Source organism: Dendropsophus ebraccatus, chromosome 1, assembly GCF_027789765.1.
Source record: "Dendropsophus ebraccatus isolate aDenEbr1 chromosome 1, aDenEbr1.pat, whole genome shotgun sequence".
Lineage (NCBI taxonomy): Eukaryota > Metazoa > Chordata > Amphibia > Anura > Hylidae > Dendropsophus > Dendropsophus ebraccatus.
Genome location: NC_091454.1, coordinates 56,655,125 through 56,680,112, shown reverse-complemented (window position 1 = coordinate 56,680,112; position 24,988 = coordinate 56,655,125). Strand labels below are relative to the sequence as shown.

At 43.8% G+C, this 24,988-nt stretch overlaps 1 protein-coding gene across 1 annotated transcript; it reads right to left on the bottom strand.

Annotated features, from left to right (window-relative positions):
* Window positions 1-5,561: 5,561 nt before the first annotated feature.
* LOC138782529 (ADP-ribosylation factor-like protein 3) lies at window positions 5,562-23,666 on the bottom strand. Its single transcript, XM_069956813.1, has 6 exons — window positions 23,649-23,666; window positions 21,111-21,263; window positions 16,121-16,237; window positions 13,441-13,491; window positions 7,407-7,592; window positions 5,562-5,643 (listed from the first exon to the last, which is right to left on the bottom strand). The coding sequence occupies exons 1-6, from the start codon at window positions 23,664-23,666 to the stop codon at window positions 5,596-5,598; spliced, it is 573 nt and encodes a 190-aa protein (XP_069812914.1). The 3' UTR covers window positions 5,562-5,595.
* Window positions 23,667-24,988: the final 1,322 nt, after the last annotated feature.

Here is a 24,988-nt window from a genome sequence, read left to right as displayed (position 1 = left end):
GGAGTAAACTCCCTGACCGATCTCTGATAGAGGAACATCCTCTAGAGCCTCAATGGAAAGGAGGTAAAAAATTTCTGTCTCTAGGACTAAGTGTCTTTCTGGTTTAAGATTTCTTGACAGAAGAATCTTGGAGGAGGAAGAGATGATAAATGAAGGACATAACCATTTTGAATAATATTTAACACCCAGTGATCTTTTCTTAATTCTTCCCAGGCAGGGAGAAACAAACTCAGACGTGTTCCCACTGGACAGCTTCTGCGTCAGAAGTCTGGTTTCTTGTTGGTGTCCTTATTCTGCTGCTTCCCAGAACCTCTTCTGGAATAGTTTCTTCCTCGACCTCTGTACTGGTATCTCCCTTTGCCTCGCTGAGGAGATTTTGCTCTGCGAAAGGAATCACCGCTCTTATAGGACAATGGTAGGGACTTCCCCTCCTTGTCAGACAATTCCTCCATTAATTTATCCAGCTCAGAGCCAAACAGCCTACCTGGCTGGAACTCCATATTACAGAGCTGAATTTTGGAGTTAGCATCTCCAACCCAGGGTTTTAACCATAGCGCCCTTCGGCAGCGGTTGAGAGCGTACTAGTTTTTTTACGCTAACCTGGTTCCCTGAGATGCATCATCGCAGAGGAAGTCAATGGCCATAATGACCTTTTTTAAGGAGCGAAGGACCTTGTCCCTGCTAGCTCTAGCTTCCAAATTTTCCTGGACCTTGGTCAGCCATCTTCTTAGGCTTCTAGAAACCTCAAAAGAAGAAATGGAGACTGCCCCTTGGGCTGCCGCTGCCGTATATGATCTCTTGAGGGCTACCTCCACCCTTCTATCCATCGGATCCTTAAGATTGGATCCGTCCTCCGCAGGCAGCACAGTACATTTTGACAGTTTGGCTATGGCCAGGTCCACCTTTGGAGGCTCAATCCAGTCCTTACATTGTTCTTCCTTGAGAACATATAAGGTCTTAAACCTCTTGCTCAAACCCGGAGCCTTTTCCGGTTCCTTGCCGCCTGTAACATAGACAATGAAGTCTTACCCACAGAAAAAGCCCTAGGCTTTTTTGAGGAGGACCAATCCTATCCTCTTCTATTTCCTCAGGGTGTATTTCAGCTTGCACAGCTTAGCAGAGCTTGTGAATTCTATCAGCTGTGAAATACCCCCTGAATAATTCTTTCTCATCTTCAGAAGTAGAAGAGGTTTCAGAAGAAGATGATGAGTTAACTTCATCAATCACAGTAAAACTGAAAATGACCATAATCCTACAGCCATAAAGTAATATACTCAAAGGCTGGGAATAGAGAGAGAAATACTCCATTTGGTCTTTAACTTAGGACACGGGCGGCGATTCTCATTAGCCGCTAAAGTCTTTTGCACATAGTCCTTGACCCATACAGCTACATCCTGAACATCAGGCTCCTCATAGTTTTAGGTCTGCATGAAGGACAGCGTACTTAGGCATTCTAAATATTTTTAGGCATTCATAAATATTTTTATGAAAGAAAGGATGAATCTTATCTGGAAAAAATGATCCTCCTACGGTATCCATAGCCGTCAGGTAGTGGAGTCTCACACTCGGCACATGAAGTGCTTCTTTAGAAGGTCTTTTGCCAGCAGCAGGACTGGTCTCCATTTCAGACATCTGCAAATAATCAATGTATTACAATACATATAAACCACTAGCCTGGCTAGAGTGATATCGGAAAGAGACACTAGGTGGCAGCAACACTTACTTTTAAGTATATAGAAGAGAGATCACAGCACTTTGCACTCAGATGTATTCTATTAGATCCAAATGAGCCACAGAAAATCCTTCCAGAGGAAGACAGCCAGACCTAGAGGTAGCAACAGCTTACCTTCTGCCTTGAACACACAGCTAATCCGGCATGCAGAGAGCGCGCGCCGCTGCCGGCCCCCGGAAGTTACATGACGCTGATGCCGCAGTGCTGAGACGCACTCACCGCCGATGCGTTCCACAGTCGAATGCAACTGGAAGAAAAGCCAGCGGCTCGGGTGACACGCAGAGTGCGTTCCAAGACGCACTAGGTAAGAAAAACTTAAAAGCTAAGACCTGCAGAAGCAAATATCAGGATACTACCTGGACACCGGCTCCAGCGGCATCCCAGCAATCATTACCTGGAGAGAAAACCTGAATGCAACAGGTTAATAAAGCATAAAAACGGAGGAGGGACAAAGTCCCCTAGGGCTAACAGCAACGAAGTAAAAAAAGACTGAGGTCTAGGGGGAGGTGGAGCCTATTTATACCTCATGGAGGAGGGGATTAAAATTTAATTGTTATTTTTTCATTAAATATTCCTTCGTCCCAGGGGCTCGCAGGGGCGAATTTACCCCATATGTTGTGATGCCAATGGGACGTAAGGGAAACTATATATGCTGTGCCTGTGTGTATTATACTATATATGCTGTGCCTGTGTGTATTATGCTATATCTGCTGTGTCTGTGTGTATTATACTATATATGCTGTGCCTGTGTGTATTATGCTATATATGCTGTGCCTGTGTGTATTATGCTATATATGCTGTGCCTGTGTGTATTATGCTATATATGCTGTGCCTGTGTGTATTATGCTATATATGCTGTGTCTGTGTGTATTATACTATATATGCTGTGCCTGTGTGTGTTATACTATATATGCTGTGCCTGTGTGTGTTATACTATATATGCTGTGCCTGTGTGTGCTATACTATATATGCTGTGCCTGTGTGTATTATACTATATATGCTGTGTCTGTGTGTGCTATACTATATATGCTGTGCCTGTGTGTATTATACTATATATGCTGTGCCTGTGTGTGTTATACTATATATGCTGTGCCTGTGTGTGTTATACTATATATGCTGTGCCTGTGTGTGTTATACTATATATGCTGTGCCTGTGTGTATTATACTATATATGCTGTGCCTGTGTGTGCTATACTATATATGCTGTGCCTGTGTGTATTATACTATATATGCTGTGTCTGTGTGTGCTATACTATATATGCTGTGCCTGTGTGTATTATACTATATATGCTGTGCCTGTGTGTGTTATACTATATATGCTGTGCCTGTGTGTGCTATACTATATATGCTGTGCCTGTGTGTGCTATACTATATATGCTGTGCCTGTGTGTATTATACTATATATGCTGTGTCTGTGTGTATTATACTATATATGCTGTGCCTGTGTGTATTATGCTATATATGCTGTGCCTGTGTGTATTATGCTATATATGCTGTGCCTGTGTGTATTATGCTATATATGCTGTGTCTGTGTGTGCTATACTATATATGCTGTGTCTGTGTGTATTATACTATATATGCTGTGCCTGTGTATTATGCTATATATGCTGTGCCTGTGTGTATTATACTATATATGCTGTGCCTGTGTATTATGCTATATATGCTGTGCCTGTGTGTATTATACTATATATGCTGTGCCTGTGTGTATTATGCTATATATGCTGTGCCTGTGTGTATTATGCTATATATGCTGTGCCTGTGTGTGTTATAGTATAATACACACAGGCAGAGCATATATAACACACACAGGCACAGCATATATAGTATAATACACACAGGCACAGCATATATAGTATAATACACACAGGCACAGCATATATAGTATAATACACACAGGCTCAGGCGACATCGATTATCGGCTGAGTCTGAGTCTTTTGGTCCTGTCTAAAAATCATTGACTGCCGGTTGCACATCGCTACGTGTAATAACGATGCATGGCCAATGGCTGATGACTGTGTAAAAAAAATAATAAGCCTTATACATACCTCTCCAGGCTCCCTGATGTCCTTCTCACTTCTACCCGCTCTCCGCTGTCGCCATTGAAGCTTCTACACTGATCTTTGAAGTGACTGGCTGCAGCTCCATCCCGTTGCTGCGGGGAGTGTGCAGAAGCGAGAAGGAGACTGGGGAGCATGGACAGGTATGTATAAGGTTTATTATTTTACACTTAAATTGTCATTGTTGCTATAACTTTCAAAATCTAAATCAACAGTAGATGTGATATAAAGCAAGTTTGTAATATACATTCTTTTTTTTTTGTTGTTATCATGCTGTAAAACAAAGCTGAACTTGCCAGAAATCCAGGTCCAGTCTCGTGAAGGCAGATTTTCTAACTTGTGCTGGTGGAAAAAACAAACTAAACACAGGAATTCCGGCCAGTACAGAGAGACACTGCTCAATATGTCCATCAGTCACATGACTGCCTTCTCTGTGAGCTCTCAGATGGGATACACAAGACTTCCTGTTTTCTGACTTTTTCCTGTTTTTTTTTTTTTAGAAAAAAAAAAAAAAAGAGTCAGAAAACAGGAAGTGCTGTATTTTCCATGATAACTAATAAAAAAAAAAGAATGTAAATTGCAAACTTGCTTTATATCACATCTACTGTTGGTTTAGGTTTTGAAAGTTATAATGACAGTGACACTGTCAAGCACTGCACGGACATCGCTAATGATATATATACAGCCCTTGCTGCACAATTATCAAGCCATGCAATAGGCTCAGTAAGAAAGCGCCAATCTATCAGATCGGCTTTCACTTATCCGGAATATCAGGCTATGTAATATGGCCCCAACTTTCTCCCACCAATTGATTTGAAGACACCACCTCCCTCCTGCTTTGCCCGGACACTGACACACAGCAGCCATGATCAGCATAAGGACCTCCACTGAGACTGAAAACCCCCCAGAAATTTGACAGACAGCGGCCATGAAGGGCATAAGAGCCAGCACAGACACTGACAGCTTTTTGAAAGACACTGAAAGACAACGCCAACATGTTGGCTTCTCTATCACACAAGATGATTATCGGCTGTAACTGCCGATATTGGCCAGATACGGGCGATAATCGCTTTGTGTAATAGGGCCTTAACATAATGTAAAAAAGATTTTGGGTGGAATACCTCTTTAACTGCAACATAAGGACTCAGCATTACAAATGCAAAGCGATTTAAGGAGTTATAAGAACATTAAAAATGATCCCCTATCCTTAGGATACAAGATAACTAGCCGATCAGTGGAGGTCCAACCACTGGGATTCCCACCAATCAAGAGAACAGGATGTAGTTGTCACCCAAGTAAGACCACCACTCTGCCCTGCTTTGGGGAGAAGGGGCCGGGGTTCCATAATTGCACCATTCCTTATTGGCCACAACTATAGCACAGGGGTCCTGAGTATAAATCCAACCAGCCCCCTGTACATTTGAGGACTTCCTATAGGTACTCCAATACCTTTCAAGAAAAAAAGATCATACAGATAGGTCATCTAGCCCTTAAATATATCAGACTAATCACCATCGGGATAAGGGACTGATGTGAGTCATTGTATTCTGTGTTCATGGCTGTGGTACCTTCATCTGGGGGACGTTCCTGTGGATATTCCAGTGTGCCAGATGTGTAGACCCCTTTATACCATCTTTTAAGCACAAGTGTGCAGACAAAGTATGATGAATGGCATGGACAGATTATGTTAGGTATAAGGTACATGAGTACAGTAGTCACACCTTTATTAATATAGCATGCACATTCATATAGATACGTAATCTAATCGTTGAGTTCTCTTCAGCCTTCACTTTTCATCCACATAGTTCATTTTTTCTTTGCAGTGATATTCTTACATATCCAATTCATCCCATCCTGAAAGCAAAGAAGCAGTTTAAGTGTATACAATCATTTTTAATTCATTCCATCAGCTAAATGAAAGGGGTATCCTTACTAAAGTTATTTATGGCATAGCCACAAGAATTCGTAGGTGGAGCCCACCTATCAGGAGAAAATGGCTCGGCAAGCCAAGGGGACTGGTGGTGACCACCTATACTATAGGTCCTATAGCAGTGATTTTCAACCTTTTTTGAGCCGCGGCACACTTTTTATACTTAAAAAATCCCGGGGCACACCACCAACCAAAATGGCATAAAATTACACTAAAACAGTACATATTATACATATAGTTAATATAGATTCTTAATGTATTTATACTCACTCAGTGTGAAACCTGGGCCTGTTTTCTTCTCCCCCCTGTGCTTCTCTCCACCATACTTCTCCCCCCTGCTTCTCTCCCCCATGCTTCTCTCCACCATACTTCTCCCCCCCCTACTTCTCTCCTGTGCTTCTCTCCACCATACTTCTCCCCCCTGCTTCTCTCCTGTGCTTCTCTCCCCCATGCTTCTCTCCACCATACTTCTCCCCCCCTACTTCTCTCCTGTGCTTTTCTCCACCATACTTCTCCCCCCTGCTTCTCTCCTGTGCTTCTCTCCCCCGTGCTTCTCTCCTGTGCTTCTCTCCACCAAACTTCTCTCCCCTGTTTCTCCCCCATCCCCAGGTTTCTCTCCCCCATTGTTTTCTCCTGTTTCACAGGGGCACCATAGTTTGGGGAACTTTCCCCGCGGCACACCCGACCATGTGTCGCGACACACTAGTGTGCCACGGCACACTGGTTGACAATCACTGTCCTATAGGAATGCACAGGTGTGGTCACTTCTCTGTATCCAGGTCTGTAGAAGTCATGAAAACAGCTTAGCATGCTTTTGTTGTTTTCTCTGTCAACGGAGACTTAATGGCAAGTAATGGATATTATTTCAAAACAACGGCCAAAAATAACAGCAATTATTTGCCATTAAATGACGGCCATTCCATTCAGTTTCAACAGCGTGTGAACAGAGCCTTTCTGTGTTTTCAATCAACTCCTGGTTTTGGTTGCAAAATACTAAGCAAAAATACTGTGTGTGAACATAGCTTTGGCTATGTTCACACAAAGTTTTTTTTAATGACAGGAACGGCAGTTGTTGGCAATTAAAACAACAGCCGTTCTTGTCATAAAAAAGTGCTGCATTAAAATCAATGCGAACAGCAGCCGTTGTTCACACAGTGTATTGAGCAACGGCCGTTGTTTGCTACAGCCACTGAAATAATTGACATGTCAATTATTTCTGGCAATAGTGAATTGAAATCAATGCACTTTTCTGTGCAACAACGGCCAGTGTTCATGCACTATGTGAACATGGCCTTAAAGTGAATTTGACCCTGAAATATAGCCCTTTGCTATGTTCTTTTCTGTATAGCTGTTCATTTATTTGATCACCAGAACAGGTTCTCTTATGGCTCCCACACGGGTCATGTTTTTGCTTTCCTAGACTGCTGAATAGCGACTATACCTAGATATCCTGTACTTATGCATAGCTAGGCATTTCTCTGTTGAGAAGCATAGAGTATTAAAGGGGTTTCTAGAGTAGGTATTCCAGGTTGACATGCAGGAAATACCCACTAAGCCTATCATTGGTGAGTATGTGCCACCCTGGGCACTTATGAAGGTTAAATTTCTCCTTTAGAATATTGCTTTGCTTGAAGCTGGAGGTGCGCTTTGCAACCAATGGCTGAAGTTTCTGCTACTAATACTTTACCTGGATCCCTTCTCCTGAGAGTGCAGAACAGGCTTGGATCTGCCATGTACGGTCTCGGTAGGTGTGCAGGTTCAGTCCAGCAGCAATGTCCGCAGCAGGAGCAGCAGTCAGTAAGTCTTGTTTGTTGGCAAACACCAGAAGAGGGACACCTAGTAGACTGTCCTCTTCTATCAGTTCTGCCAGCTCCTAAACATAAAAACCGGTTACAGTGAACTGAAGCTCATATTATTATTCATGAAACTCAACATGGGAATAGAAGCATTGCTATACAGACATATTGACAATATAGGCACTGTGAAACCTTTGAATAGACAAAGCATATTAGCCTATGTACAGTGGGGAGAATAAGTATTTGATAAACTGACGATTTTGCCATCTACAAAGAAAGGAGAGGTCTGTAATTTTAACTATACAGTGACAACTGTAAAAGATAGAGTCTATAAAAAAAATCCTGAAAATCACATTGTATGATTTTTAAAGAGGACCTGTCAACCCCCCAGCCGGGGTGACAGGCTCCCGACCCCTGTTAGATCCCCCTATACTCACGTGATCCCCCCGGGTCCCGCTTCCTGAGCCGGTCGGGTCATGGAGATTTCAGCTCCCGAAGCCCGGCGCGCGTGCTGAGAGATGAGTCCGATGCCCATAGAGAATGACGGAGCATCGGACTCCCCATTCATTCTCTATGGGCATCTGACTCTGCTGTCAGCGCGCGCTTCGGGCGCTGATATCTCCGTGACCCGACCGGCTCAGGAAGCGGGACCCGGCGGGATCACGTGAGCATAGGGGGATCTAACAGGGGGTCGGGAGCCTGTCACCCCGGCATGGGGGGGTGACAGGTGTCCTTTAAAGGTACTCCAACCCACCTTCCTCAAAACCCTAAAGTCATCTGTAAATACAATAAAGGATGCTGATTCTAAATCTGTAATTTGTAACTTTCTACTCCTTTGTATTTCACCATTGTAAGCCAACACACTGGGCATGTTAATGCATAGAGAGGACTACTTAGCTCAAGAATAGAATGGAGAGGACTACTTATACTCCTTTATTTGTAGGCCTATAGCAAAGTAATGCAAGAACATAGAAAGATAAACATTGCAGATATAGAATCAGCGTTGATGTATAGAATCTACTGATTTATAATCAACTGATAACTTAAAGGAGTACTCCGGCGCTGATAAGAAAAAGAAACAATCAATCATAAACATAGTTTTTACATTTACCATCTGTCTCAGTTTTAATTTCCCGCGGTTTGCAGGTCCCTGAAGCTCCAGTTAGTGTCTTCATTTTTTCTTCACTTCCTGGTTTGGGCTTTCCCATGATGCACTTTGTCTCCTGTTATGTCTTACTGACTCTGTAAAACTCTTAGATGGCTTACAGCTTGTTCAGCCAATCAGAGCTGAGAAACCTGTGTCATCAAGGCTAAGACCCGCCACCCTCTTAATGATGTCATTGTCACAAAATGGCTGCCACAGAGCAGCCTGGGGTAAACAGTCATTAGGTAACAATTAGTTTACTTCACTTCCTGGTGGGGGATTAAGGGGGGGGGAAAAGATAGGGAAGGGGGTAGATAGGTGATTGAAGCATATTACAAAGGTATATAACTTTGTAATGTGTTTCAATTACTGGGAAAAAGCTTTTTGCTGGAGTACCCCTTTAACCCCTTAAGGACAGAGCCAATTTCGATTTTTGCATTTTAGTTTTTTCCTCCTTGTGCTTAAAAGGCCATAGCACTTGCATTTTTCCACCTAGAAACCCACATGAGCCCTTATTTTTTGCGTCACTAATTGTACTTTGCAATGACAGGCTGAATTTTTGCATAAAGTACACTGCGAAACCAGAAAAAAATTCAAAGTGTGGTAAAATTGAAAAAAAAAAAGGCATTTTGTTTATTTGGGGGAAATGTGTTTTTACGCCATTCGCCCTGGGGTAAAACTGACTTGTTATATATGTTCCTCAAGTCGTTACGATTAAAACGATATGTAACATGTATAACTTATATTGTATCTGATTGCCTGTAAAAAATTTAAATCATTGTCAACAAATATACGTCACTTAAAATCGCTTCATTCCCAGGCTTATAGCGCTTTTATCCTTTGGTCTATGGGGCTGTGTGAGGTGTCATTTTGTGCGCCATGATGTGTTCTTTCTATCGGTACCTTGATTGCGCATATATGACTTTTTGATCGCTTTTTATAAAATTTTTTCTGGATTTGATGCGACCAAAAATGCGCAATTTTGCACTTTGGGATTTTTTGGCGCTGACGCCGTTTACCGTGCGAGATCAGGAATGTGATTAATTAATAGTTTGGGCGATTACGCACACGGTGATAGCAAACATGTTTATTTATTTATTTATTTATTTACTTTTATTTATAACCTGGGAAAAGGGGGGTGATTCAGACTTTTATTAGGTGAGGGGGCTTTTTACTATTAACAACACTTTTTTTTTTACTTTTACACTTATACTAGAAGCCCCCCTAGGGGACTTCTAGTATAAGTGCTTTGTGTCATGGCCGCGGCGGCGTCCCGTGCTCCGGGACGCCGCCGCAACCGCCATCCAGGTCAGGCAGCCGCCGGGGTCCTGGTGCAGGGACCCGGCGCTGCTGTCTGTTCGGCCCCGGGGGGCGCCTCACCTCGTCCCGCTCCTCCTTCCGTCTGTGCCGGCCGGCGCGCGCGTCCCCGCCTCCTAGGGCGCGCGCGCGCCGGCTGTCTCAGATTTAAAGGGCCAGTCCGCCCCTAATTGGTAGTTGCACACAATCACTCCCTATAAATCCCAGCATGCCCTGTCCCCTGTGTTGGAGCCTCTACATGCTTCCCATAGCGTTTGGCCCCGCTCCCTGTTGTTCCTGTTACCTGTCCGCTACCTGGTCCCTAGTCCTTGTTCCTGATTCCTGTCCGCTACCCAGTCCCCACTCCTAGTCCCTGGTTCCTGCTTCCCGTCTCTCTGCTGTTCCTGTGTCCAGCCTGTCACCTGCGGTACGCTTACACGCCACTGTCAGTACCTGCTCCTGTCACGCCTCGCCTGCCGTCACCAGCAACCAAGCCAGGGGTAGCGACCTGGGGGTCGCCTGCCGCAGCAAGTCCATCCCGCCTTGCGGCGGGCTCTGGTGAAAACCAGCGGCCCCTTAGACTCCGCTCCCTGGTGAGGTTTGTGCCATCGCTGGTGCCGGTCCAGTGGATCCACTACTCCGGGCGTTACAGTCATGCTTCCCATAGCGTTTGGCCCCGCTCCCTGTTGTTCCTGTTACCTGTCCGCTACCTGGTCCCTAGTCCTTGTTCCTGATTCCTGTCCGCTACCCAGTCCCCACTCCTAGTCCCTGGTTCCTGCTTCCCGTCTCTCTGCTGTTCCTGTGTCCAGCCTGTCACCTGCGGTACGCTTACACGCCACTGTCAGTACCTGCTCCTGTCACGCCTCGCCTGCCGTCACCAGCAACCAAGCCAGGGGTAGCGACCTGGGGGTCGCCTGCCGCAGCAAGTCCATCCCGCCTTGCGGCGGGCTCTGGTGAAAACCAGCGGCCCCTTAGACTCCGCTCCCTGGTGAGGTTTGTGCCATCGCTGGTGCCGGTCCAGTGGATCCACTACTCCGGGCGTTACACTTTGATCTCTCATAGAGATCTCTGCAGCATAGATATGCTGCAGAGATCCATGAGATAGGCACTCGTTTACGTCCGGCTGCTGCAGCCGGAAGTAAACGAGTGCCGAGCCGGGGACGACGCCATCTTGGAGCGGTCCCCGGCCGGCTTCAGAAACGGAGATCGCTCCTCCGGGATAACATCCCGGGGGAGCGATCTCCGCCACTAGACACCAGGGAACGGCTGAATCCGGTAATCGGATGCAGCTGTCATGTTTGACAGCTGCATCTGATTACTGTATTAGCGGGCACGACGATCGGACCGTGCCCGCTAATACCTACGGTCCCGGGCTACAAGCGGCACCTGGGACCGCCACGGTTCAGAGCGGGGTCACCGCGCGGCCCTGCTCTGAACGTCCTTACCGGCATCAGGGCGTAAATTTACGCCCGATGTCGTTAAGGGGTTAAGTTTAGCAGGTGTTTTGGAGGTGACAGAGTGTCTTTAAAAAATTAAATTGTGTTTAATTACGTGAAATAAGTACTTGATCACCTACCAACCAGCAAGAATTCTGTCTCTCACAGACCTGTTAGTTTTTCTTTAAGAAGTTCCTACTACTCTGCACTCATTACTTGTATTAATTGCAACAGTTTAAACTCATTACCTGTTTACAAAACACCTGTCCACACACTCATTCAATCACATTCCAACCTCCAACCACCATGGCCAAGACCAAACAGCTGTCTAAGGTCAAAATTGTAGACCTGCACAAGGCTGGGATTGGCTACAGGGTAACAGATAATCAGTGTGGTGAGAAGGTAAGAACTGTTTGTGCAGTTATTAAAAAATGGAAGAAACACGAGATGACTGTCAATCTTCCTCAGTCTGGGGCTCCATGCAAGATCTCACCTTATGGGGAAAGGTTGGTTCAGAAAAAGGTCAGGAATCCGCCTAGAACTACACGGGAGGATCTGGTCAATGACCTGAAGAGAGTCGGGACCATAGTTTCAAAGATAACTATTGGTAACGCACTACGTCGTCATGGAATAAACTCCTGCAGGGCATACAAGGTCCCCCTCCTTACGCTAGCACACGTCTAGGCCTGTTTCAAGTTCGCCAATGACCATCTGGATGATACAGAGGGGGCATGGGAGAAGGTCGTGGTCAGATGAGACCAAAATAGGACCTTTTGGTATCAACTCCACTTCCTGTGTTTGAAGGAATAAGAAGGATGAGTACAACCTCAAGAACACAGTCCCAATCATGACCCATGGGGGTGGAAACCTCATACTCGGGGATGCTTTTCTGCAAAATTGACGACTGCACCATATTGAAGGGATAGAATATAACCAAAATGATGAACGCTGTAAACAAGTAACGCCCGTAAAAACAAAACTCCCCAAAAATTGTGAAATTGCTTTTCTTTCCACAGCTACACTGTATAAACACTTTGGGGGAGATTTATCAAACATAGTGTACAGTGAGAATGGCCCAGTCGCCCCCAGCAACCAATCAGATTCCACCTTTCATTCATTCCTCACAGACTCTTTGGAAAATGAAAGGTGGAATCTGATTGGTTGCCGGAGGTGACTGAGCCAGTTTCACTTTACACCAGTTTGATAAATCTCCCCCTTAATGTGTTTATTATTTTTATGTAAAGAATATGGTTGCAATATTTTTCTGTATAGTATATGGCGAAAAAAATATAACATTATATATGGCATTATTTGTACAGTACATGGTGGAATCATTTTTGGCTAATATACGCTTGTAGCCAGGCTTATGTGATGTATACACAAATATAAACTGTAAAGCTTCATTCACATGTCTGCAAAATTTGTCCGTAATTAAATGTAAAACCAATAGGTTTCTATTTTTAGATTTCTTTGTGTGTATTTACACATCCGCAATCCGTGCTGCAAAAAAATAGGACATGTTGTAGTGCCGATCCACAATTGCGACACGGGTCACTGTCTAGAATGTTGTAGTCCGTGAATTGTGGAGGCACAAAGTACTGTCCACAATTGCAGATCCGCGATTGCAGACAGATCGTGCAGGTGTGTGAATGTAGCCTTAGGCCCGCAGGCCCGCAGCCCGCACTACGAATGTGCATCTGTAGTGCTCCGTGCCTTACGGAGCACAACATTGGCACATCATTAGTGTAGCAATCCATGCCACAACTTGCGGTCCACATTACAGCAGGTCCTATTTCTTTGTGGCACGGATGACGCCCCCTTACACACGTACGGACGTGTGAACGGGGCCACTGAATAACATTGGTTCTATGTTATGAATCTAGCCTGACATTTTGTGTCCCAAGAGGGTCCCAAGCTAAACTTTTTCACCAAGACCTTTGAACCTTTAGCTATAGTTCTGCTTTATTAGATACAGCTTTTTTTTGCCTATACATTAGAAAAAATATATTCATAAATAGTTCATTATTTCCAACTTCAGTGGTCACATACCTGACCTGTTTCTTCAAATCGTTTACGATCTGCGCTGTCGACCACATAGATCTACAGGAAAAGTAATAAAAGAACTGTTATGTATACAAGTAGGAGTCCACCGTTTCCCAAATAACCTCAAGATAGATAGATAGATAAATAGGTAGATCACTAGCACTGTACTAGAAAAAGTATAAGGTGTTTGTCTTTTTTAGGTGTTCATTGGATTATTCAATCAATCCAATCCATGCCTTTTTTGTTTTTTTGAAAATCTCTAGTAGCGGTTTCCTTTTTAGCCTCATAAATACCTAACAGCCAAACCGGTATAAGATGGAGTAATAGGATTCTATGGCAGGCAGACATACAGATTTTTACCTGATTGAACTGTAGCACGCAACATACAATCATCCATGCGAAAAACATGCATAGTGCCAATTTATGCCAACCACCTGCAGTGATTGGCCATGGGCCTTAAAGCCCCATACACCTTCAATAACAGACGGCAGAACAATCGTCCGGCCAGTTATGTCACCTACCCGTCCTGCCCATACACATAAATGTTCACCTTTATTATCATTGCAAATGATAGCTTAACTGCCTATGTCTGTACCCATGTTTTCCAGGACTCCCTAGGGCAGCATCTAACTTCTTCAGACACTGGTAATCAAATGCTGAGCATTAAGGTTCAGACAAGACAGAGAATACTCAAGGATTGCGCATTTCTAGTCCATACATTAACCTTTTTTTGTAAAAAACTGTAAAATGATTAAAATTCTCAACAAAGATAGTCACGCAACTTAAATTAGATAAAAATTTATTTATAATATATCTACTCTATGTCGGCATTATTTGTTAAAGGTCCTTTATCTTTTTACAATGCTATAAGGCTTAGAAATTTAGCAGCAACAATCGATTACAGTAACAGGAGCAATGATCAGGTACAGTAATAGGGATGGTGATCACATACAGAAACAGGGGACAGGGATAACTATCAGCAACAGTAAGGCCTTATGCACACGTTCCGTAATTTTTTCGGGTCCGGAAACCACCCGCTAAAAACTACGGGTTGGACATCCGTATTGCTTCCGTATTGCATCCGGAAGCACAAAAGTCTGATGATGCCTGCAATCCCAACCCGAGCACGGAAGCGTCCCCAGTTGCCATGGTGATCGCAGGAGGACACTTCTGTGCTTGGTCTTTACAGGCATCATCAGACCCCTCCTGCGATCAACATGGCAACCGGTGATCAGACCCCCTCTGCGGCATCAGACCCCCTCCTGCGGTAATGATGCGATCTCCTATGCGATCCTCCTGTGCCGTTCTGCCTTCAGTGCTCTTAATTGATTTATTGATACTTTCCTAACTACATTGTAAACACCCCAATTTATTGAGGTAATTGGTACTTGTACCTTTGTAGCCCAGCTGCCAATCATCATTACCAATTAGCACAATAAATTGGTGTTTACTATGTGGTTAGGAAAGTATCAATGAATCAATTAAGAGACTGTGAGCAGTGAATGAATGGCCTGTCAGCTAAATTCGGCACAATATAAAGTATGCAATGTTCCGAGCAGGTACCCTTCTGTATGGTCTTCACCTTGTGGAGTACTACAGATCCCAGCTCTCTGATATACCATCACCAACACTGCCTCAATACATTCGTCTACTGATTCTGCTATCGGCACACGATAGGATTCTGCTACAATCGGCATACGGTGTGCAGCAACAGAGATCCGGAGAACTATAGATCCCAGCACTTCTATATACTGCTGTGCAAATAGGAGCATGAGTTATCCATATTTTTCTACGGAAATACGGATGCCAAACATGTTGCAATCCGCAAACAATCCGTAGACAATTGATGTCAATGAGAGCATCCGTGAAAAAATCTGGGTCCGCACCAGGTCCGCACTAGGACATGTCCTTTTTTTTTTACGGATTGATTTTCATCCATTTCTGCTACTGATCGTGTTAATAGCCCAATAGACTTCAATGTGCACTAACTCGGATACGGAAATACGGATCCGTAAATTACGGAACGTGTGAATAAGGCCTAACAGTGCTGCCTATAGGTACAGGGATAGGGGGACTATCAGGTATAGCAATAGTGGACAGGGATAACAATCAGCAGCAGTTACAGTGGTGGTTATAGGTAGCAACAGGGGCAGGTATGTCAATCAGATACCACAAGACAGGGGCGATGATTAGATACAGCAACAGGGGAGATGATCAGGGTGGAAAGGGGTTATTTTATATCTCTGTGTGTTTTAGACTCTATTGTGCCACAGAGCTGTTCTTCTCTTCCTGCTCTGAACTTCTCCCAAACACAACAAAGCCAGCCCCTCCTGTCATTTTACACAGTGATTGGTCCATCTATTCCACGGAGTGATGGCAGCAGATCGCTGCTATATTAGTCGTGTGTCTTTCAGCATGTGTCTTCTATTACACAAGATGATTATCGTCCCTAACGGCCGAATACTGACAATAATCATTTTGTGTAATAGGGCCTAAAGATTTCTTCTGAGGCCAATGATCAGGATTGTTATGCCAATGTCTCCCTGCCCATTGATCACAGCACTGTAAATGTACATAATTGGAAGTAACAGCTGTCAGTGGCATAAAGCTATACAGTATCAGCAGAGGGGTTATATATACAGCACTAAACATTGTGTAGGTGTAGCTAAATCCAGTATTATCCCACCAGTAAGTCTGTGTTTCCAAGGTATTTCTTCCAGTGGGCACGAATTGTTCTTTGACCTCCAATGTCCCACACTGACAACTTCAAACCCTGAGATTGGACACTTTTTATATTGAAGCCCTGCAACAAAGAAAGAATACAATAATAAAACTAATTGTGTTAGTGGGATTCTCATGTACAGTGATTCAAAATTTGTGCCATAAATTTTGCAGATTGCGACTAGAATTTAGTCTTGTTGTCATTTGCGGATAGACCTGCTTCTGTGGCTGTGACCTTTAACCCCTGTAACACAATTTGTGAAAGACAAAGCTGCTGTACCTGCCTCTAATGCCCACCATGCGTACAGATGCTGCCATCCAGCAGCCTTGAATCTCCTGAGTTTAGCAGCTTCGGCTCATTGCGTAATTTTGGCTGAACCTTTTTGGTCACAAAATACGATTAATTTGGGTTGCAGTTGCATTGCGGTTTGTAATTTCATCACAACAGCTTTCAATAGTAAGAAATTAAAGCGTAACTGTCATGTTTTTTTTTTTATTGCAGAAATCAGTAGTATAAGCGATTTTAAGAAACTCTGTAATAGGTTTCATCAGCCAAAAAAAAACTCCTTCTGTATTCAAGAAGCAATCTCCCAGCCTCCCCCCCTGACTTCTTATCTGTGCATTATCAGGCAAACACGTCTTCATTACAGAGAAGCCAGTGAAGACGGGCTCTGCTCTCTCCATTGTAAGCCTATGAAGGGGGGAGGGGCCGAGGGAGATGAGGGAGCAGGAAGAGGTGACATGAAGGTCAGCTGTTTGTAGACTCTCTGGACACCTAAACCGCAGGATTCAAGTTTCAGAAAGGTCAGTGCTTATCTATGAACTTACTGAGAGAAGATTGCAGGGTGTTGTGCTGTGCAGGATTGCTCTGTGCTCAGTCACTCCTAACAGCCCCTCCCCTCTCCTTAGCCACATAATGGACACAGAAATCCTGCTTCATTTGATGTGAGGGGGGAGGCTGGGAGATTGCTTTTTCACTACAGAAGGAAACTCTTTTAGTACATAAAACCTATTACAGACTTTCTTAAAATCGCTTGTACTGTTGATATTTAGGGTTCAAACCCACTTGCCGAATCTGCAGCGAGTCTCCTTGCTGCGTTTTTGCAGGGAGACTCGCTGCAGATCCCAGCCCTATACTTTCATTAGCAGAGAAACTCGCAGCAGGGATGTACATCCCTGCTGCGATTTTGTCTGCAGCCCGCCCCATTAACCCCCTAGCCGCCGGACATTATACATTACCGGGTCCCCGTTCCTGCTTGCTTCGGGGCTCCCGGTGTCTTCACGGCCCGCCCGGCCAATCAGTGCGCTGCGGCGGGGCAGCGCACTGATTGGCGGGGCGGAACGTGCCGGGAGCCGCCGAAGCAAGCAGGAGCGGGGACCTGGTAATATATATCCTGCCCGCCCCCCCTACAGCCCCGATCACCCCCAGCCCCCCGGCCGCATGATCGCCCCCCGCAGCCCCCGGCCGCACGATCGCCCCCCGCAGCCCCCGGCCGCATGATCGCCCCCCGCACCCGGAACGGGGACCCGGTAATGTACAATGTCCGGCGGCCGGGGGGTTAATGGGGAGGGCTGCAGACAAAATCGCAGCGGGGATGTACATCCCTGCTGCGAGTTTCTCTGCTAATAAAAATATAGGGCTGGGATCTGCAGCAAGTCTCGCTGCAAAAACGCAGCAAGGAGACTCGCTGCAGATCCGGCAAGTGGGTTTGTACCCTTAATGTTTTCAGAAAAATGGCCCTGAAATGACAGTTACGCTTTAAGTTCTAAAGAGGACCCATCGTGTCTCCAGACTTCTGTTTAAGGGTATAAACACACACACCGTATACGCAGCGTATTTACTGCTGCGATACGCAGCAAATACGCAACAAACACGCAACAAATACGCAGCAGATTAGATCTAAATAACTGAACACAGCATCAAATCTGCACTATCAAATCTGCTGCGTATTTGCTGTGTATCTGCTGCGTATACGGTGTGTGTGTTTGTATCCTTAGAGTAACCTGTATTTTTTATTACCAATTGTGAATTCATTTACGTTTCTAGTAAGAATAACAGAGGAGCGATACAATACAGAGGAAAACAGGAAGAGATGCTCCAGAACTGTTATTTTGTGGGGGATACAATTGTTTACTAAAACAGAGGACAGGACAAAGGTCTTCTTTAGGGTGGTGTCACACGTTAGGGTGTCACTTTTTAGGTCATTGACAGATTTTCCAAAAAGCAACATTCTATAGTAATGACATTTTTTTTCATCCAGCCTGTGGGGTTTTCCTCCATAAGTTATCCTGCTTAAAATGCATGTATAAAAATGTCACTGTGTTTTTAATTGTTTTTTTTTTTTGTTCACATTATTTAAAAGAATCCTTGAATTACATGATTTGCAATAGGATGATAAGCTGCAGCAAAAAATAAATGCATTTACTACAACACACTGTTTTAATGAGGGTTAAAAACAGCCATAGGGTCTATTCACACGTCAGTATATTTTTCCAATCCGCAAATTTCAGTCAGTATACAATCCGCAAATTCAGTCCGTATTGCATCCGTATTGCATCCGTATTGCTTCAGTAAAATACAGACCCCATAGAGTTGTATTGGATGTGTCAGTTACTGTCCGTACTAGGGTCTGTCCTTTTTTTTTTGCGGAACGGATTGCAGCCCAGTACACAACACGGATGTGTGTATAGGTCCATTGAAATACATTGGTCCTATATTATTGCGGATCCGCAATTAAGGACATGAACAGGACGTATGAATAGAGCCTTAAAATCATATTGCATCAGAAAAGATCACAGTTTTTTGTGTGTTTTTTTTAAGCCAAACAATCCACAGAAATTTAGAAAGGAGGCAACGTCTTCTGTTATGCTCAGCAAATGGCGGCTGAGCAGATGATGACGCGCTGGAGGGGGCTGGCTTGAGGGAGGGCTGGAGCATTCAGGCTGGCCTCCTGATGATGACGTGACCGTCCCAGGATGGTGGCCGGGGTCGACAGTGATTTCGTGAGCATACTGTATCACACTTCCGGGCCCACAGTTGGGGGGGGGGGGCATGGTAAAGGGGGCCATTCACTTTCATTCATTCATGTATAACTTTGTAATGTGTATTATTTAGTGAAAAAATGCTTTACACCGCATTACCCCTTTAACTATAAACTATGAAAAGCAGAAAAGGAGAAGAGAGAGATATAGCACTGTACACGCCACTTTTTTATTGTAATATCTATTATACATCTATTTGCAATTCAATTCATGTTACAAACTGCTGACACTGTTAGATCGCTGTTAGGACATGGAGATTTATCAAACTGGTGTAAAGTAGAATTGTTCTAGCTGCCCCTAACAACCAATCAGATTCCACCATTCATTCCTCACAGACTCTTTGGAAAATGAAAGGTGGAATCTGATTGGTTGCTTGGGGCAACTAAGACAATTCTACTTTATACCAGTTTGATAAATCTCCCCCCATGGTATTCATATATCTGTCTATGCTTCCAGAATGTAAAATAAAGGCTTTTCTTCTCTAATAAAACATGTCAAAGAGGCAGAATCTTTTCTTCACATTTCTCCTTCCTTTTAAATTCACTTGAAACTTTGGCTCCCAAAAATATTTTTGGGCTACATATGGATAGAGTTTTGAATGCACTTATTTTGATCCTTAATGGTGCATTCACACCTACAGGATCTGCAGCAGATTTGATGCTGTGTTCAGTTATTTAAATGAAATCTGCTGCAGAAAATCAGCTGCAGATCCTGTAGGTGTGAACGCACCATAAAGGAGTATTCTGTGTTCCAGATGGAGGAGTGCCTGACTCTACTTGGTCGTGCACTCCACCTGTCCCACCCAGGTGGTGTAATTACTTGTGCCGGTTTAAGACAGATCTTGCATGCCCAGAGCATAGGCGTATTTCATGCCATGGAGAGGCCATAGTACAGTGTAGAACTGCGCCGTTATGAGGCCACCGTAACATGGTGGGGTAGTTTACACCATTTTCAAATAATAACCAAGAGCCTCATTATTTTTGTGGAAGTTTTTTTTTGGCAGTTGGGGGGGGGGTGGGCTGCTTTTAACTATTTTCATGTCTGTAGTGGGTCTGTATCTTGCCATCGCGGTGAGCTGTTGCATATTTTTGTGTTTTTGTGTGTTTGCAACTTCAGCCATAGCAACGTGCTCCTGCCTAGTGTGAATGGTGTTCTAGGAGAGCTGACCAAATTTGTCCTTTTTTTTTTCTGTGTTCCTTAAAGGAGTAGTCCGGGCTAGCTTACTTTGGAACGGAGCTCAGTTGCCGGAAGTCTGATGTCTTGGCACAGCTGTGCTTCAGCGCTGGCAGTTTGTGCCGTGATGTCAACGGCAGAGGACGTCTCTTTCTTCAGGCTGTGTCGCCCTCCTTTTCAAAGTAAGCTGGCCCGGAGTATCCCTTTAAAGTGGGCCTGTCATTTAAAAAAAACTTTTGACATGTCGTAAAGATATGTTAAAAGTTTTGATCAATCCAGCTCTGGATGTTCAGAGCCTGACTAGTCGCTAGAATGAACAGGGAGAGAATCAACAAGCTCAGTCTTGGCCACTAGGTGCCTCACTTTTCTGAAATCTGAAGTCCACTGCCTGTCTTCTAATATGTATAGAGATTGCTGATGTCAGTCAAACGATGGGCATAGCTGAGAGTGGAAAGAGGCAGAGGTAAGGGGCAGCGGGCCAGTGCACAGAAGCCTAGCCAAGGCCAGGCCACCAGTACCACAAAATATAAAAGTATTTTGTTACCAAATATAAAGCATACCTGTCCTCGGGTATATACTTTTTACAACACCTATCCAATGTTACAGTAGCTTACTATGATTAGGGTTTGGGGGCATATGGCATTCTTCCAAGGAAAACAGGACCATTTCTAGGAATTTGCTAAGGGTTTTGTAAAGCAATTCTGTGTACATCCAGATAAACCTGTCAGTGGGGAACATACCTGTGTTGGAGTTATATTGCTGACATCCTCTAAAGCAAGCCTGGTCAGGATTGTTGTCTTGCCAGCGTTGTCTAACCCAAGTAATACTATTCTTATCACATTTTCTTCCAGATCTTCTACTTTTCTTAATTCTTCTGCCAGTGACAACAAACCCTAGAATCACAGACCAAATGTAAAATGGTTTGAACAATCATGACATTTTCATGTTTAATAGCAGCCTTACAGGGTCCTTCTCCTTCACACTACGGACATGTCAATTCTTTGAGCGGAGAGGCGCGGGGAGCGGAGGCGCGCAAGCCCTCCTATTCAAACATATAGCAGGCAGGTACCGGATAGAATGTGTGAACAGGCCCTAACTGCAGACAAATTTTGACTAGTGCTGGTAAAATGACTGACCTATGAATAATGGACACTTTCAGTACACCAGTATTACTCACACTGCTGCAATAGACCACACACAAAAACATCCTGATGATAAATTCCCCCCCATTGTCCTTAAAATACTTGTGCAGCTCCTACTGGGTGACCAAGTAGAGTCAGCCACTCCTCCATCTGGAACACAGAATCTGCTATGCTTCTCAACTTGGTCCTTATCCACAGAATTCTTCACTTGTTTTACAATTAGGCTGGGTTTCACACTACGTTTTTACAATGCGTTTTTTTTTTCATGATGATAAAATTGATAGAGAAACTGATGCCTTTGTGTGCATCAATTTTAATCAGTTTTTCCATTGAAGGTCTGCTACAATTTTGTGTACGTTTATAAAAACGGATGCGTTTTGATCAGTTTTTTTTTTTTTTTTTTTAAATGGAAGTCAATGGAAAAATGGATCAAAGCAGATGCACAGGAATGCATCCGTTTTACCATCCGTTTTTCCCCCACAAATAACGGCGGTTGTTTCAAAAACAACTGTGCTGTTTGCACAACAATGGCCGTTGTTATGAAATACGACCTTTGTTTTTACATAGTATGAACATAGCCCAATACAGATATATAAGCGGCTCTTCTCCCAGAAAACTGAAATTTTCTTTACTGTAGGACTGTACTGTACTGTGGGAAACCTAAGGGACTAAATCCAGGAATATGTAGGGGTAATAGTATTATAAATGATAACTAACATGGTTTTACTAAGGACAGAAGTTGTCAAACCAATTTTATATGTTTTTATGAAGAGGTGAGTAGAGGCCTGGATAGGTGATACAGTGTTCCTGGTGGACACTAGGGGTGGGGCATGGTCACATGCTCCTCCATGTCGGCCATCTTATGGACAGACACATTACAGAGCAGTACAGCCCAGCCTGGAGGAGGGGTGTCTGATTTTAGCTCTATGAGGTACCCAGGGAGCTGCTGTCAGTATATACAGTGAGTACACTTACTAATACTGTATACTGAACTATTTTACTATAAAGTGGCCAACCCCTTTAATTTCCAAAATTCTGTTTACACATTCTCAGTATGAAGCAAAGGTGCAGATTTTAGCACAAGGCCACAATATAACAAATTGAGAAAACTTTCTAAATGAATTAGAAATGTAGTCAGCTAGAGAACCCATGGAAATTCATTGAACAATCTCATTGAAATGACTACAGGACTTGTCTGTACTTAATAGTCGTGTTTCTAGACCTCAGTTTCAGAATAAGAACCTATACTTGGGAATCTAGAACGTGTAGATTTCAATGTTATGATGTAATGTGTCTCTGCGACTACGAGCAGGTGGTTCTTAGGGGTTACTAGGGTAGGAAATGGGTCCAGCATGGTGAAATGAGTTAATGAACTATGATTAAAATGGCCCTGGGAGGGTAGGAAATGGGTCCAGCAATGTGATATAGAGAGACTCGGTGGTATGTTTAAGATGGCCGCCAGAGGGCAGAAAGGGGGGAGGGAATGTAGCTGGGGGCTTTGTGTTGGAACAAAGGGATTAACTATGCAGAGGGAATACCTGGGGGAGGTATAAGGTGACCACATGGGGCAAGGCTTATAGGTATAAAAGGGGACAGGTAAGCCTGGTCAGACACAAAAGGTTTCAAGATCCCAACCAACCAACCAACCCACCCTGTGTTTTGTAAAGTGGGTTTTTGTTGGTAACGTATGTATAATGTATTTTCTGTTATATAATGAATGTTTTTATGATGCATGTACTTATAGTGTATGTTTATAATGTATATGTTTATAATGTATGTATGTTATGTATGTCTGTTCTTGTTTGTAATGTTGTTTGAAATGTTACCACTCTTACCCCAACTTCTGCTACCTCTGCTAACACACTTCATGACATGGTGTAACATTTGGGACATATTGGCACTTACTTACAATGACATGTAACCTTTGCTATATTCCCTATTAAAGCACATCTATTAAGGGAAAATGAGAGATTAACAGAGACAAATCCATCATAAGGTCCAGTTGTTCTTGTCACTTGTATCATGTGGTTCTAGAACATAGGCCTAATATTAATGATCACCAATCAGATGCTATAACCAGTTATTTTTCTACCTCCTAGAACTATATATTTTATATACGTACACATATGCACTTACCTTTTGTACTTCACCCATAATGCCACATTCTTTGCCAGGTGTTAAATTGTAAAGAAAGTTGTTGGTGCTATGAAAAGTCTTCCCAGTTCACAGTGTTTGTTGCTCTGTCAGGTGGTTTTCCTCATATGCTTGGAGCAGTGGATGGCACACAACTAGTGGGAGGGCCGCATAAGGATTAAGAAGCTGTTTTTGTCTCAGCATTAAATAATTACCTGTGTAATCCCACTGCCATCTGCTTGAACTTCAGTGTTGGTCAGACATGAACTGGTCTAAGCCTCAGGGCCATACCTGATCTACAGGCTCAACTCACTAGCACTAACAAAGTAGTTTCACAATTGCATTACCATACACACAGAGCGCAAGCAACAAGCTGTGCAGTAAATCTGCCTGTTTTACACACAGGGGACATATACTATGCAGCGAGTGCCAATGTTGAAGGTCTTGGATTGTCTTAAATATTGTTTGTAGAAACCAGCTTCACCATGGAAGAGGGAAACAGATGGGGTTCAGATCTGGTGACTGCGCTGGCCACTCCATTATCGATAGAATACCAGCTGCCTGCTTCTGCTGTAAATAGTTCTTGCACAATTTGGAGGTGTGTTTAGGGTCATTGTCCTGTTGTAGGATGAAATTGGCTCCAATCAAGCGCTGTCCACTGGGTATGGCATGGCGTTGCAAAATTGAGTGATAGTCTTCCTTATTCAGAATCCCTTTTACCCTGTACAAATCTCCCACCTTACCAGCACCAAAGCAACCCCAGACCATCACATTACCTCCACCATGCTTAACAGATGGCGTCAGGCATTCTTCCAGCATCTTTTCATTTGTTCTGCGTCTCACAAACGTTCTTCTTTGTGATCCAAACACCTCAAACTTGGATTCATCCGTCCACAACACTTTTTTCCAGTCTTCCTCTGTCCAATGTCTGTGTTCTTTTGCTCATCTTAATCTTTTTCTTTTATTGGCCAGTCTCAGATATGGCTTTTTCTTTGCCACTCTGCCCTGAAGCCCAAAATCCTGCAGCCACCTCTTCACTGTAGATGTTGACACTGGTGTTTTGCGGGTACTATTTAATGAAGATGCCAGTTGGGGACCTGTGAGGCGTCTGTTTCTCAAACTAGAGACTAATGTGCTTATCTTCTTGCTTAGTTGTGCAACGCGGCCTCCCACTTCTTTTTCTACTCTGGTTAGAGCCTGTTTGTGCTGTCCTCTGAAGGGAGTAGTACACACCGTTGTAGGAAATCTTCAATTTCTTAGCAATTTCTCGCATGGAATAGCCTTCATTTCTAAGAACAAGAATAGACTGTCGAGTTTCAGATGAAAGTTCTCTTTTTCTGGCC

Coding starts and splice junctions, on each gene's coding strand:
- LOC138782529 (XM_069956813.1), bottom strand. Junction 7,593..13,440: donor GATTTGAAGAAACAGGTCAG/GTATGTGACCAC, acceptor TTTTATGTTTAG/GAGCTGGCAGAACTGATAGA. Junction 5,644..7,406: donor TCTCAGGAGAAGGGATCCAG/GTAAAGTATTAG, acceptor CTTTGCTTTCAG/GATGGGATGAATTGGATATG.